This window comes from Rhinolophus hipposideros (assembly GCF_964194185.1).
Source record: "Rhinolophus hipposideros genome assembly, chromosome: 2".
Classification (NCBI taxonomy): Eukaryota; Metazoa; Chordata; class Mammalia; order Chiroptera; family Rhinolophidae; genus Rhinolophus; species Rhinolophus hipposideros.
Genome location: NC_138048.1, coordinates 65937468 through 65951531, shown reverse-complemented (window position 1 = coordinate 65951531; position 14064 = coordinate 65937468). Strand labels below are relative to the sequence as shown.

The 14064-nt window shown below is 37.5% G+C and overlaps 1 protein-coding gene across 3 annotated transcripts; it reads left to right on the top strand.

Annotated features, from left to right (window-relative positions):
• Positions 1–1574: 1574 nt before the first annotated feature.
• On the top strand, positions 1575–13755 carry ZNF639 (zinc finger protein 639). Of its 3 annotated transcripts, none has more exons than XM_081029557.1 (6): positions 1575–1993; positions 5374–5446; positions 6113–6181; positions 7229–7339; positions 8808–8942; positions 9070–13755. In XM_081029557.1, exons 3-6 carry the CDS (start codon positions 6124–6126, stop codon positions 10215–10217), a joined length of 1452 nt encoding a protein of 483 aa, XP_080885683.1. In that variant the 5' UTR covers positions 1575–1993; positions 5374–5446; positions 6113–6123; the 3' UTR covers positions 10218–13755. The 3 variants fall into 3 exon arrangements, with proteins under 3 accessions (XP_080885683.1, XP_080885684.1, XP_080885685.1); XM_081029558.1 differs by having other exon boundaries at positions 1983–2221; XM_081029559.1 differs by lacking the exon at positions 1575–1993 and adding an exon at positions 2218–2757.
• Positions 13756–14064: the final 309 nt, after the last annotated feature.

Below are 14064 nucleotides of genomic sequence, written 5' to 3'. Positions count from 1 at the left end.
ATACTATCCTAATTTTGAAAAAAACCAATTCTATATGGATATAGATATAAAAATAAAGGAACAATGTTGAGCAAAACATTATCATTAGTTAGCTCTGGGTTGTGAGATTATGATAAATTGTCATTTTATTCTTCGTATATTTCTACTATCTCCATTATGTGATAAACATGTATCCCTTTTCCAATTAGGAAAAAATTAAGCTATGCTACGAAGTGTGGCAATAAGTTGGAAGAATGATGATTCAATATCCCCTCAACGTTATAACAGAATATATTTAACTCCAGAACTTGGTACTTTTGAGATTTGAGGGTTTTATTCTCGCAGTCACCACCCTTAAGTGGAAAGGGAGGAAAAGGGAGATGCAAAAATGAAACTAGAAACATACTTCAGCCAATCAGGACCTCAAGTTGCTTCTGATGTGTGATTATGTTAAATGACATGTAAACACTGTGATGTTCTTATTCACTTTGTTGAGTAAACACAAATAGTGTGGGTTTGTTTGTTTAAGTAATACACTGGGGGTGGGGGGGTTGCTCTCACTACAAAATGTATGTTTTGGAGTAAAACTTCAGCCTAGAATGTGAAGATTTTGTTTGGCGCAAGGCAAGGGTGAACAAAACAGTAACTTAAAATGGTCCCATAACACCCCCTTGTGGCCTCCACTGTATCACATCGGGAAACAGCTCAACCAGCCAAGAGGAGGAAGCAATACCTCCTGTTCTTTATAAATTCAACAAACATATGTGGATTCCTTATTCTGTGTCAAGTACTAACAATACTAGGATAAAAATGCCACCAAATCTCTTCGTACTTTATCAGGCCATGCCAGCATTCGTAAACATTCCTGTTTGTTTGGGCTGAGCACACACATAAAAGTTGTGAGTTCATAAAAGTTGAGCCACACAAATCAGTGTTTCTCTCAAACACGGCTATATCTCCTGGGAAATAGTTGAAGAGCTTGGGATAAGGTCTGTGATTGTTACTACCCAGCAGTTGGTTGGCAAGCACGTGGTCCTCAGAAAAAGCACAGAGGGCGTGGATAAAAAGACGCGGATTACAGCCCTGATTATCCGAGTCACTTTGGGCACGTGATAATCCCAAGTAAATGGGATTCATTCACTTAACAATCTCTTGAACTCGGGGCTGCGGCTACAAAAAAGAGTAAAACCTTGTCTTTAGCCCCTCACAAACTCACTCCTCTATCATGTAAATTGGGACTAACAACCTCTCAATTCGTTGTCAAAAAGATTAAGCATATGACCACTCTTGAATTTTCATTTTTGAAACCGTCTCCACCGTTAGTTTGCGCTTCTTTATAAATTTAATCCTTTCTACGTCTGCTCATAGAAACTCAAGGTCGGAAAGGGCATTAAGTCATCTAATCCAATCCCATATAATTTCACATTAATTCCACCACGATTTCTTGAGTCAAGGAATCCAGCCGACTCACGAGGTTCAAGAGTTCGCCCTCCTGCCCGGTGGACTGCATCCCAGCCCTGTGTGGTTCTTTGGCGAACGTCAGTAAAACCATGACGCGGTTGTTGCCCTTTTCGTTACCCCCAGCAGGCTGCTGCCACTCGTTAAGGTTTGCAATGCCATCAGCCTGGCCCAGCGCTGAAGGAGCGGGGTGGGAAAGCGGCTGCTGGCGCGAGCGCTTCTCCCCCTTCTTCGGGGGCAGGAGAAGGGCTGCGAGCGGGCGGGGTGAATTCCCTGCGCAGCCTCGCCCGGAGCGGTTCTAGGGCTGGAGTCACCCGCTGGTCGCGGGAGGAGCGTTACCCGGCGCGAAAAGGGCCTGCGGCGGCGCGGAGGTGCCGGCAGGGGGCGCGGGCTGCCGGACCACCCCCGGGGTTAGAGGCCGGTGGTCCCTCCCAGGCCTGGTGTGAGGCCCGGCCTCGCCGTCAGGTCCCCTGCCCCCACTCTCACCTCGTCACCTCCCCGCCCTCCCAGCGGGACCCTGAGGTGCGCGGCGCAGGCGCAGGCGCAGAGCGAGGCGGTGAGTGCGGCCGCGGAGCCTGGGCTTGGGGCCTGGCGGGCAAGGCGTGGGGCGCGCGGGAGGGAGCGGAGCCGCCCGGCCGAGTGCCCGGGAGCGCGAGGGCCGGAGCCGCCGCCCGCCGCCCGCCGCCGGGAGCCCGCGGGTAGGGCGGCGCGGCCCCTCCGCCCGCGCTCGGCCGCCGCCGCCTGGGAGCTACGCCTGGGCTGGCCCGGCGGCCCCGGGGGACTGGTGAGTGTGACGGAGGGGCGGGCCAGCGGGGCGCTGGGCTGCTGCGGGGCACGCGGGCGTGCGGGGGCAGCTTCCAGCGGGAGGAGGCAGGAAAGACCGGATGGCGTCTTTTAAACCGAAACGCTGCCCTCGTGTTCGGGCGGGATTGCGGTCCCCCTCCCCCATCGCGAAGGCTGTTCCACCCCCTGCTGAGGACGCTGCCACCCTGGCTTTCCGCGGCCGCCTACGGCTTTTTTCCTTAGGCGCTTTAATGTCGGGGCTTGGGAGTCCCCGCTAGTCGCTGGGCCGAGGTGTGGCGCTGCGAGGCGCGAGGGTGGAGAGCTGGGGCCCGCAGGACCCACCGACCGGCACGTCCTGCGACGTCTGGGCTCCAGACGCCCGTCGGTGCCACGCTGGCCCGCCCGCCCCTCCAGATGGCAGGGTGACCCTCCGGCCGCGCATCCGCGTGCTCGTGCCCGAGCCTCGGCCGCCGCAGGAAGCCGTCGGTCCGGGCGCGCAAGACTCCAAACTCTAGTCTAAGCAAGCCGCTCGTTAGGGTGCTTATACACCTCTTTTGGTTTTGCTTTTTAGTACAATTTAGGGATACGAGTAATTTGAAGCAGTTTACATCTCTTTGTGAAGAGCTAAAGAGTGGTACTTCAGCAAAGACTGACAATAAGTTGGACATATAATTGGGTTCTAGTTCAAGCTCTCCTGCAACATTTTTGTGTTTATATTTTTCTAAAATCTGGTAAACCTGCATATTTTAAAATGAGGGTGAAAAGGATGTGCTTTTAAAACTATTTAATATAAAAATGTAGCTTTTTATGGTAAATGCTTGTCTTATTTTTATTAAGAGAATATTTACATTGCAAGAAAGTCCTTAAAAAAAGATTGTTCTATTTCATGTCAGTGCTGACTGCCTATTATGTGTAGTCTGTTTTGTACATAGACATTGTTGAAAAAGAGACAAGTGGAAAGTTGCTGACATGAGTTTTGTAAATTTTTTAAAATTAATGTTTTGTGTGGCATGATCTCATTTTTGTAAATGTAAAACGTATATTCATATCTTAGCATAGGATAATGTCTAGTAGTCTGTACTTCAAAATGTTAACTCTGATTTTTCAGGGTGAATATATTCTACATGATTTAATTTATTTATTTTTCTAATTTTCTGATAGTTTTTTCTTATAGTTTGCTTTTAAGTGGGGAAGGGGGAGTGAATGATAAGCTGCATGGGATTCAGAATCTTCCTCGAGAGGAGAACTAGTGAGCAAATGCTTATGTGACATCTCTAAGAAAAAGTCAAACTTCTTCATCGTGGTATTTATGCACCCAAAAGCACATAAAAACATTTGCTGAAATGAAGTGTGGGTAGCACTTTTGGTCTTGAGGAGGCATTTTCCCATCTTGTTGAAAGGAGGTCTAATAAGCATTGGGGATTGTTCAGCCCTAAATAGGAGTCAAATCTTGACTGATCAAGGTGATCCTATTCCTTTCACCTGGCAGTCTGAATGCTGGCCAGCTTGCAACATTAATTTTAATGCCATGCTTGGTTTCCTTTTCTTACTTTTTTATTCTTCATGTTTGAAAGAATTTGAAGTGTATTCTGAAATAACAAGAGGCTACTTTAACATGCTCAGCTGCCAGTTTTCAGTGTTCTCCCTGAAACTTGTAGAGCATTTAAAACATGAAGTGGAAAGTTTTTGGCTGTATAAATTCTGGAAGTGTACAAAAGAAGGATTAGGAATAAGTCTTGAAATTTTAGTTTATTACATAAATATGAAAACAGCTTTTTAAAAAATTTTTGAATGCACTTGATTGGGATGGGCTTAAGAAATGCTATTTGTTTTGTTAAGTAAGGCATTATATATGTTAATATCATTTCCGTAAATCTCCTGGTTGTCAGTTCTTTGGATGGTTCCCTTCTCCTCCTCCCAATTAGTGGCTGAGTAAGAAGTGGAAGCAAGATGTAACTTGCTTGTAGCAGTGATTAGCAATAAAGGTTTACTCACTGTTGTTCAAAATCCAAGAGTCAGAAAACATGCTTTTTCATCTCTGGTTCTGCCACTTAGTTGATCTGACTTTCACTGACTCTCTTTCCTCATCCGTAAAATTGGGGTGCGTTTGATAGTAGCCCTTCTATGTACCTCACATGATTGTTATGATAGTAGCCCCACTATGTACTTCACAAAATAGTTGTGAAGACCAAATAAAATAAGGATTAAAAAGGTATTCAATAAACTAAAAAAGCTCTATCTTAGTACCATATGATCACATCACCTGTAGTGCTGATATACCCAGAACTTAATGAAGCAGCAAAAATAGTATGTGCACCTCAGATTCCTCACCACTAGAAATGAGATGGTCTTAGTAATGATGCCAAGTTTTACCTGCTATGTATATCACCTTATTGGTAAGAAAAGCAGCATATAAAACTGATGGAGAAAACCTTTTTCTAACATTCCTTCTGACATTCCTCACTGCTACAGAGGAAAGAACACTAACTGAAATGGAAGAGGTAGCTCTGATTCTGACAATAATCTGTTACTTGAACTGGGGTGATCACTTTATCTCCCTATTTGTTTCCAAAACTTGGGCTTTAAAATTGATTAGATATTTGTTCAAATCCCAACCCTACCACTTATTAAGTTTCCCCTTGACTTTATTATGCCTCAGTTTCTGTGTTAATAACAAAATATTTTGAGAGAGTGTTGTGGATTTTATATATCCTAGGATTAAGTAAGATAAAGTATATGCACAGCCTAGTACATAACTGGTGATCAATAAATGATCGTTTTTATTATTCTACTGTTAAATTAAGTCTATAAGGACTTAAACAGTTAAAAGTCTGTGGGGTGGGTGTTTGCTTTCATTATATTTGATTTCATCATGACTGAATAAATTAATGTAGATTTATATTCTTTGGTGTTAAGACACAGCTTTAGAAAGTAAATTCATTTCAAAGAAATATGACATTTACATATACTCACATATTTGTCAATATAAATAATTTTTAGTATTTAATACAGTGTGTTCAAAAGAATATTATACTTGAATTAATTTTTGTATAACTTTCTAATTGAGTAAAGATCTTGGTAATATTGTATTCTTGAATCTCAGAAATGAACTACATTTTTGCTTATAGGACTTCTGTCATGTTTTTCCTGCAGGCATTTTTTACCACCTATGAAAACTTCAGTGTAATTCATTTTTCCTCACTGCTGTATTAAGAATTTATACCAAGTAAGTAGAATGTGGTAAAACGAATGAATCAATTTTATAACAGTCCATGAGAATTTAATTGTACAATGGTTGCCATACCTGTTTTCTTCTCAATAGAATGTTGAACGTGACCTAATAAGTAAGAAAAGGATTTTTTTCTTGAAAATTGTATTTTGATACAATGTGATAAGTATCTATATGATAAGTGTCTGTGTGATAAGTATTTTTCCTGGAATCCAGGGGATCAATACAGACTTGCAAAAATACTTTTTTAAGGGATCATATCCACCTTTTGCTTGAAAACTGTCAAAATACTCCCAATTATAAGAAATGTAACTATTTTATTCTTAATACGTTGCCATAGGCTCAATTTATTTTTTATAAAAAAAATAAGCATAAGGCTTATTGTAATTATCCAGTTCTCACAATTACATCAACATTTGAAAAAGAGTTCTTAATCTCACTAAGAAAGAAAACAGAAATTGGTGCCCTGCCTTTAAACTTGATCAGAAAAATCCAAAATATAAACAGGCTTTTTTTTTTTTAACATTTTAACATTTCTCTTATGAAGTAGATTTTCGTGTGACATGTAAATTTCTTATTGCCTGTAAATTCGGTTAGAAGGAATTTTTTATAACAGTGTTAACAGTTATTTGCGACATATTTTAAATTTCTTTTCATTTTTAGATTGAAAAGATATGAATGAATATCCTAAAAAGAGAAAAAGGAAGACTTTACACCCTTCTCGTTATTCAGGTCAGTGAATGATTTTAAAGTTGGGCTGTGAATTAATTTCCATGCAATTGTATTCCCATCTGTTTTCTCATAAATGATCAGATAAGAGTTAAATACCTGGGTCAATTATTAGGTATGAGAAAACTTTAAATAAATTCTCTGAATATGTATTTTTCATTGTCTACCATGTGCTAGGCACACATCAGAACTGACAGACATTATTTAATTCCATACAACTTCATAGTTTATAGATACTTAAAAGTAGATATCCAAGGTTGCATACTTATACAGTGTAATTGGGATTTGCCTATATGCTTCCCAAGCTTATGCTTAATGCACAACTATAACCTTGTTGGAAGATATTTTGCATCATTGTGGAAAAATATCTTTATCCTATACATTACTTTCAGAAATAAAAACTTTTATTTTGATTGTGTGATTTTATATCTTGTGGTTGAGGTTGTCTCTTGTCTTGGTACTAAGAAGAGAGGTCTCTCTGGCTATCTCTAACCCATATACCTCACATACATAGACTTGGGATGGTCCCAGTCATTCCTGCTAGCCCAGCCAACCTACACATGCTTCACATTTGAGGAAATTAAGCCTGGCTTACTGCTTTCTGGCCCCTACCAGGCAAGACTTGAAATGACTATATTCAGAAGCTCTAACTGGCCAATGACTATATTCAGAAGCTGTAACTGGCCCTCAGACCATTTTCCCTATGCATTATGCTTTCTCTGCATCACGTGGCATATCTTCTTGGTAGTTAATTCAGTGTTTTTTGCAGTTAACACGTTTATTGCATATTTATATTTTGTGGTATTCTGACAGTAAGTGAAATGTACCTGTGTGTATCGCAGTTTTATATTTTATATTGTATAATTTGCGATTCTTTCAAAGCTCGATCTTAATATAATCTGAAATATAAAAGCTATCAGAATTGAGGAAAATATTAATACTTTATCGCAAACACTGAAAATTTATGTTAGATAAAGGAGTGGTTGCAATTTAATGTATGTATGTATATTTACTGTGCTTGAAAATTTTTAAATTTTGTTTTATGTTCAGATTCCTCTGGAATAAGCAGAATTGCAGATGGATTCAATGGAATTTTTTCTGACCATTGTTATAGTGTCTGTTCTATGAGACAACCAGATTTAAAATATTTTGACAACAAAGGTATATCTTATATTTTACAAGATATTTTTCTTTAAATTGCTTCTATATATTATCATTTCTTCCGTATTTGAAAATGTGGGTGAGTTACAATTTCAAAATGGGCAAGTGTTTAAATTTGTTTAAATGCAAGAAAACAAGAATTTTTTTTGTAAGAAAGCAATTAAGTGAATTTTAATTTTTAGAGTTATTTTAGATATATAAATAAAAAGTATATTTTCCTAAATACATTTTAGTTGGCTAGGAATTGGTGGCAAAGCAGAAGTGACCCAGAATTGGGAGCATTTATAATGAAAAGTTAAGAATGTTACACACAGTTCATCCACTCAGCTGTACCTTTCAGTCTGGAGCGCTAATGAAAGAAAGAATAGAGGATGAAGGATTCGGTCTTTTTCAGTCGTTCATCTTGTACTGACTTCTCTTTTCTCCAGTATTGGGTGAATGATAACAACTTGGGTTTGTTTTCTTCTTCCTCTGAAATCATCAAAATTCCCATTTCCCTTGAGCTCCTGTTACAGATACAGAAACAAATTATTTTTTTAAAAAAAGAGAGAGACATCAGTATCAACTCATGTTTGGCTTAATATAGACACAGATGGTTACATACAAAAATATTTGTAGGTATGTCTATCAATACATGGCAGTGTACACAAATATTTTTTGCTCTGTTACTTGAAAAAAATGACACCCCTAAAAAAAAATGACATCCAGTAGCAGTGAGCACATCTAGTGCCCAGATCTTGGTTTCTAATACCATTCTCCAATAAAAGGAACTAGGGCTTCTTGGAGAAATGACTGGTTCTAGCTCTGGGGCAGAAAATATACAAGATGAGCCTGAAGCATCCTATAGTGCCAGAAAATAAGGAAGTACTCAAAACTCTCACACACAAACACTACAGATATGCTAAAGGAGCACAGGAGCCAACTAAAAGAACTCCAAATAGCCAAAGCTGAAACAATTTGAGGAGAAAAAAATTGAGTTATAACCCAAAACATAAAATAAATAGCCATGAGTCCATACTGATATAAATAAATGATTGAATAAATAAATGAGAAGAAACAAATCTCTTGTAGAGAAGAATCCCAAATTATAAGTCTATTAAAACAACAATGACATGATGTTGAAGCCGTTTTCTATACGGACCTTATTTCAGCTTCTCCATCCTAACTTGACAATACTGTGTCTGGGCTGAGGGAATAAAGGCTCATTCAAATTCAGTAATTTAAACTTAAAATTCCTAAGTAATTTTGAAAAGTGTGTTCTAGTCCAACTGGGGCATGGAAGCAAAAACAGTTACTTGTGTGGACAGATTTTCTGTGTCTGTTATATATGTAACCTCTTCATGGCTAAATCTAAGTCCTTAGTTCCTATTGAAATTCAAAATTATACTTAAAATACTTGGTGCTTTGTGTCATAACAATTAATGTTTAATGCTTTGATATAAATGTTTCTCAAAATCCCTTTTTACAGATGATGATTCTGATACAGAGACATCGAATGACTTGCCAAAATTTACAGATGGAATCAAGACCAGAAACAGAAATCAGAACTATCTGGTTCCCAGTCCTGTACTTAGAATTCTAGACCACACTGCCTTTTCTACAGGTTAGGGAAACTAAGTAATAGCATTTGCATATTTTGTATAGATCGATCAAGAAATAATGCATAAAGTAACTTTTTTTGCCAGTTATTTAATAGGTCTTAACAATGATAGGCTTGTTTTATTTTTCAGAAAAATCTACTGATATTGAAATTTGTGATGAAGAATGTGACTCACCTGAATCAGTCCACCAAACTCAAGAGAGCCCTATAGAAGTTCACACTGCTGAAGATGTTCCAATTGCTGCAGAAGTGCATGCAATTTCTGAAGATTATGATATAGAGACAGAAAACAATTCCTCTGAGAGTCTCCAAGACCAAACTGAGGAAGAGCCGCCAGCTAAACTTTGCAAGATCCTTGACAAGAGCCAAGCTTTGAATGTGACTGCCCAGCAGAAATGGCCGTTACTGAGAGCTAATAGCAGTGGCCTCTACAAATGTGAACTTTGCGAGTTCAACAGCAAATATTTTTCAGATTTAAAGCAGCATATGATCCTGAAGCATAAGCGTACTGATTCAAATGTGTGTCGAGTATGCAAGGAAAGTTTCTCTACCAACATGCTTCTGATCGAACACGCCAAACTGCATGAAGAGGATCCCTACATTTGTAAATACTGTGATTATAAGACAGTAATTTTTGAGAACCTCAGCCAGCACATTGCAGACACACATTTTAGTGATCACCTTTATTGGTGTGAGCAGTGTGATGTGCAGTTCTCCTCAAGCAGTGAACTCTACCTACATTTCCAGGAGCACAGCTGTGATGAACAGTACTTGTGTCAGTTCTGTGAACATGAGACAAATGACCCAGAAGACTTGCACAGTCATGTGGTAAATGAACATGCATGTAAACTAATAGAGTTAAGTGACAAGTATAACAATGGAGAACATGGACAGTATAGCCTCTTGAGCAAAATTACCTTTGACAAATGTAAAAACTTCTTTGTGTGCCAAGTATGTGGTTTTCGGAGTAGACTTCACACAAATGTTAACAGGCATGTTGCTATTGAACATACTAAAATTTTTCCTCATGTTTGTGATGACTGTGGGAAAGGCTTTTCAAGTATGCTGGAATATTGCAAGCATTTAAATTCACATTTATCTGAAGGGATTTATTTATGTCAATACTGTGAATATTCAACAGGACAAATAGAAGATCTTAAAATTCATCTAGACTTCAAACATTCAGCTGACTTACCTCATAAATGTAGTGACTGTTTGATGAGGTTTGGAAATGAAAGGGAATTATTAAGTCACCTTCCAGTCCATGAGACAAGTTGATTATTCTCTTTAACTTCCATAATGTTAATGTAAAACAATAAATACGACTTTTTTTGGAGATGTTAAAATGAATTATTTTAAACACAATTTATGAGACTTGCCTTAAACAAGTAAGATTCTTTAATTGTCCAATTTTCTTGGCATTGCTACATTTTTCAGTATATAATTGTATACTAACTGTGGTATTTTCAGTGTATGGTAGTTCATAGTTTTAACCCCTCTTGGTGACTGTCATCCTGTTTCTTGCATGTGCTCTGATTTAGAATTGATAGGAAACAGATGTACTAAAGAAATGACTAGTCTTCCTTCTGTAACCACAGGTGCTATTAACTTTTTTAAACTCAAAACAAGCTCAGTTTTTCATATAGAAAGTCGTTAAACTGCCGCACTACCAGCACTAAAATGCAGTATAATGTAAAATTAAGTCCACTGATACTCCCCTTAATAAGAACCCAGACCCTCCTTTTGCATTCCCCATCAGTAATTATCCCCAAGTTAATCACTGGACTCTCCATCTGTGTGATTCTTTTAATAACACAAGAAGGTCAGTGTAATAGTAGAAAAGATCTGGTTTTAGTTTTCTTGGTAGTCTTATTTATTTTTTTTTTACTCATCACTTTATTTTAGCCCTGATATATGTGTTAAGTAATGTAAGATGTGGTTGGGGAGGAACTGGTAAGGGATTAGACAATGAGAAAGCCACATTTCATAACTCAACCTGTTCACGTTTCATTTCCAGTTATGCAACTACAAAGTCATGCCCAAACTGTTGGTGTCAAATCATCTATTTACCTGAAGTATTAATACTGAACTGGGAAGATTTGGGAGCTAAGGGGTTGCTGGAGTGATAAAGTATAAATTACCTTTGATCATGGTAAAATCATCTTAGCTTCTATATTAATTTGCTGTGGCTGTCATAACAAAGTACCACAAACTGAGTGGCTTAAACAACAGAAATTTATTGTCTCACGGTTCTGGAGGTTAGAAGTTCAAAACTAAAATGTTGGCCCAGTTTGTTCCTACTGAGGGTTGAGAGACAAGGATCTGTTCCCTGCCTTCCTCCGTGGCTGATGCGTGGCCGTCTTCCCGTCCATGTGGTGGTGCTCCCTCTGTATGCAAGTCTGTCTCCGTATTTCCCTTTTTACAAGGAACCAGTCATATGGAGTAGGACTCCCCCCAATGACCCCATTTTAACTTAGTGAAGACTATATCCCCAAGTAAGGTCACATTTTGAGGTATGGGGGCCCAGGACTTCAATATATGTATTGGAGGGAGGGAAAGAGAGACAACCACAAAAAGCAGCTTCTAACTGGCAGCCTCAAAAAAATAGAACTTTGTGTATCGGCGGCCTCAAACTTAAAAAATACTACAGCTCACAAACAATATTGTTTGGGAATATTGATATAGTTGAAGAAACCAATTTCTGACCTATGATTTTCCCACTTCAAAAACCATGGGAATATAGGCTATTTTGAGAGTGGCAGAAAGAAAGTATTTTCACAACCAATCATTTTTATCTACTATTTTGTCATACTTGTATAAGCATACCTGTATTCTTAGAAACTACCATTCCATCTGATTGTAACTTTCCAGGTAGAGAGAGCTATCTGATACAAATGTTTCCTACAAGACTTATAATTGTTTAAATTAGAAGAAAACCTTAGAAACCATCTGGTCTATACCTTCTAGTTCTAAGTTTCTTGTGGAAATAGAAACTTAGGTTGTTTTTAGGTCAAGGTCACAAAACCACTGTAGCAGACAGAAGTGAATCCAAGTTATTTGGCTTCCTGTCTAGTGATGTTTCCATTACACCATGTTACATAAAAATGTAAGCGTTGTCCTTGAGATATTTTTCATGAGTACTTCACCTAGCCGTCCAGCTGCCTTTTTGGTAATTGTTGTTATACTTTTTTGATATAGATCCATCTCCAGGAACTTGATTTTCAGGAAACGAACCTTAAGTAACGCCTTGGTGTTCTATTTTTTAATTCTGTATTTTATTGCTTTACATTTGATTAGGTGTTGTAATAAAATTAACAGTACGGTAATGAAACTAAAAAGATACTAAATCCAAGTTTTAGAAACATAATTTTGTACTTTTTGAAGACTCTGCAGCTTGAGGCAACATCCTACTGACAGCTTGTTCAATAAAAACTTCTGACTTTGACTCAGCTTTCAAATAAGTCTGACTGACCAAATTGCTGAGGTAGCTGGTTTATTTTTAGCTTAATGAACTTCTTTGGAAAAACAAACCTACCTAAAGAGAAATTTTCTAATTCTTTTTTTTCTCTCTCAAAGACAGGCATTTCCACTATATTCTTTGTGACTTGAACCACAATTGAAGTGTGAGAAAACATAAGTGATAATGATGTTTATTAGCACTACAATAGAATTCTTGGCAGCAGTGAACATAGTGACAGGTCAATTTTTTCTTGCTATTTTTAACTTCACCTTGGAATGAGTTACTGCTTTTGAAATTTCAAAGCATTTCCCCTGTACTCCATCATTTCAAAGTGATTGTGCACTACTCAAAAGCCTTTCCTCTTCCTACTTGTTAATTTGCCAGTTTTGCCATTTTAAATCACTCTTCTTAGATTTCTCTGAATGTATATCACACATTAACCGGTTCCTCAGTTTCACTGAGCCTATAGTGGATTGCTAGGTGATTGCTGAATTGTTGACAGATAGAGTATATAGGCTTTTTTTTTCCAATAGCTGACACTATTCCTAATTTTTGAATCCGACTTACAAAGCATTGAATTACTTAATTCCTGGCACTTTACCATTAACCTTAACTTTTCCTTGTTTTGCCAATCATACTATCTTTTGAAACTAGTTTAATATAATGCCCCAACTAGTGTGATTAATTTTTAATGGAATTGTAATGCTTAAAAAGCACTATAAGTTACGTAAATTTGAAAAAGCTAATAAAAATCAAATGGCTATAATCCTCTTGGGAAGCAGATTGGCTCACCAAAAAAAAAATCAGTACTCATTAAGAATTTAAGTGAAAATAAATATTTAAGGCTAATGTTAATCCCAATGGAGAAGGAAATTTGGTTAGGTTACTTTACAACTGAGCCTCACCGTTCTAAATTAAAAATAAAATTTTGCCTCTCACTTTCAGTTCTGATTTACTGAAGATGCAGAGGATCTAAAGAGAATTTTCATTAATGGCATTGAGTTTATTGATTGACAAAAACGCTTCATATTGGTTTAGCTTTCCAAAAAAGTCTTTTAAGACATTAAAATCTAAGAAAAAATTATGTACATTTGTGGTGTAAAATATAAATTCACAAAGCTCTTGTCACATGTAATTTTCATATTTATATGAAGTTAAATGTTCAATTTGTAAGTTGAAAAACTAAAAATTTTAAGAGCGTATCAGAATTGTTTGAAGTCTACTTCATACTAGTGGTTTAAAAAATTTTTTCTAGATAAAGACTTTCCATGTTAAAGCATGAATCACCACAACTTCTTTATTTAGTTAATTCTCCTTAGTAGCACTGGTAATTACCTGAACCCAAAATAAATCACATTTGTGAAAAGTAATTCACTCATTTGAAAAAGAAACAATTTTCTCACACTGCTAAGTAGGAATATTGTATTATCTACTAGTCTTATTCCATACTTGAAGAGAAATGATTATTTAGACAGCTTTGAAAAGGAATTTTTGTTATCACAACCATTAAAAGTCTGTTGTTTATTTGTGGCTTTAAATAGGCAAATGAATATAACCTTGCTAAAAATATTGAGCTGAATTAATTATATCCTGAAAATTTTAATGAAAAGTATGTTTTGAATGAAAACTCAAAAATTTGTTAGTTTTTAATATCTGATCCAGATA

Bases quoted from the DNA above. Each gene is read 5' to 3' on its own strand.
- ZNF639 (XM_081029557.1), top strand. From the start codon at position 6,124: ATGAATGAATATCCTAAAAAGAGAAAAAGGAAGACTTTACACCCTTCT. The intron at 7,340-8,807 runs GTATATCTTATA...CCCTTTTTACAG, and splicing joins AAAATATTTTGACAACAAAG to ATGATGATTCTGATACAGAG. The intron at 8,943-9,069 runs GTTAGGGAAACT...TTTATTTTTCAG, and splicing joins CCACACTGCCTTTTCTACAG to AAAAATCTACTGATATTGAA.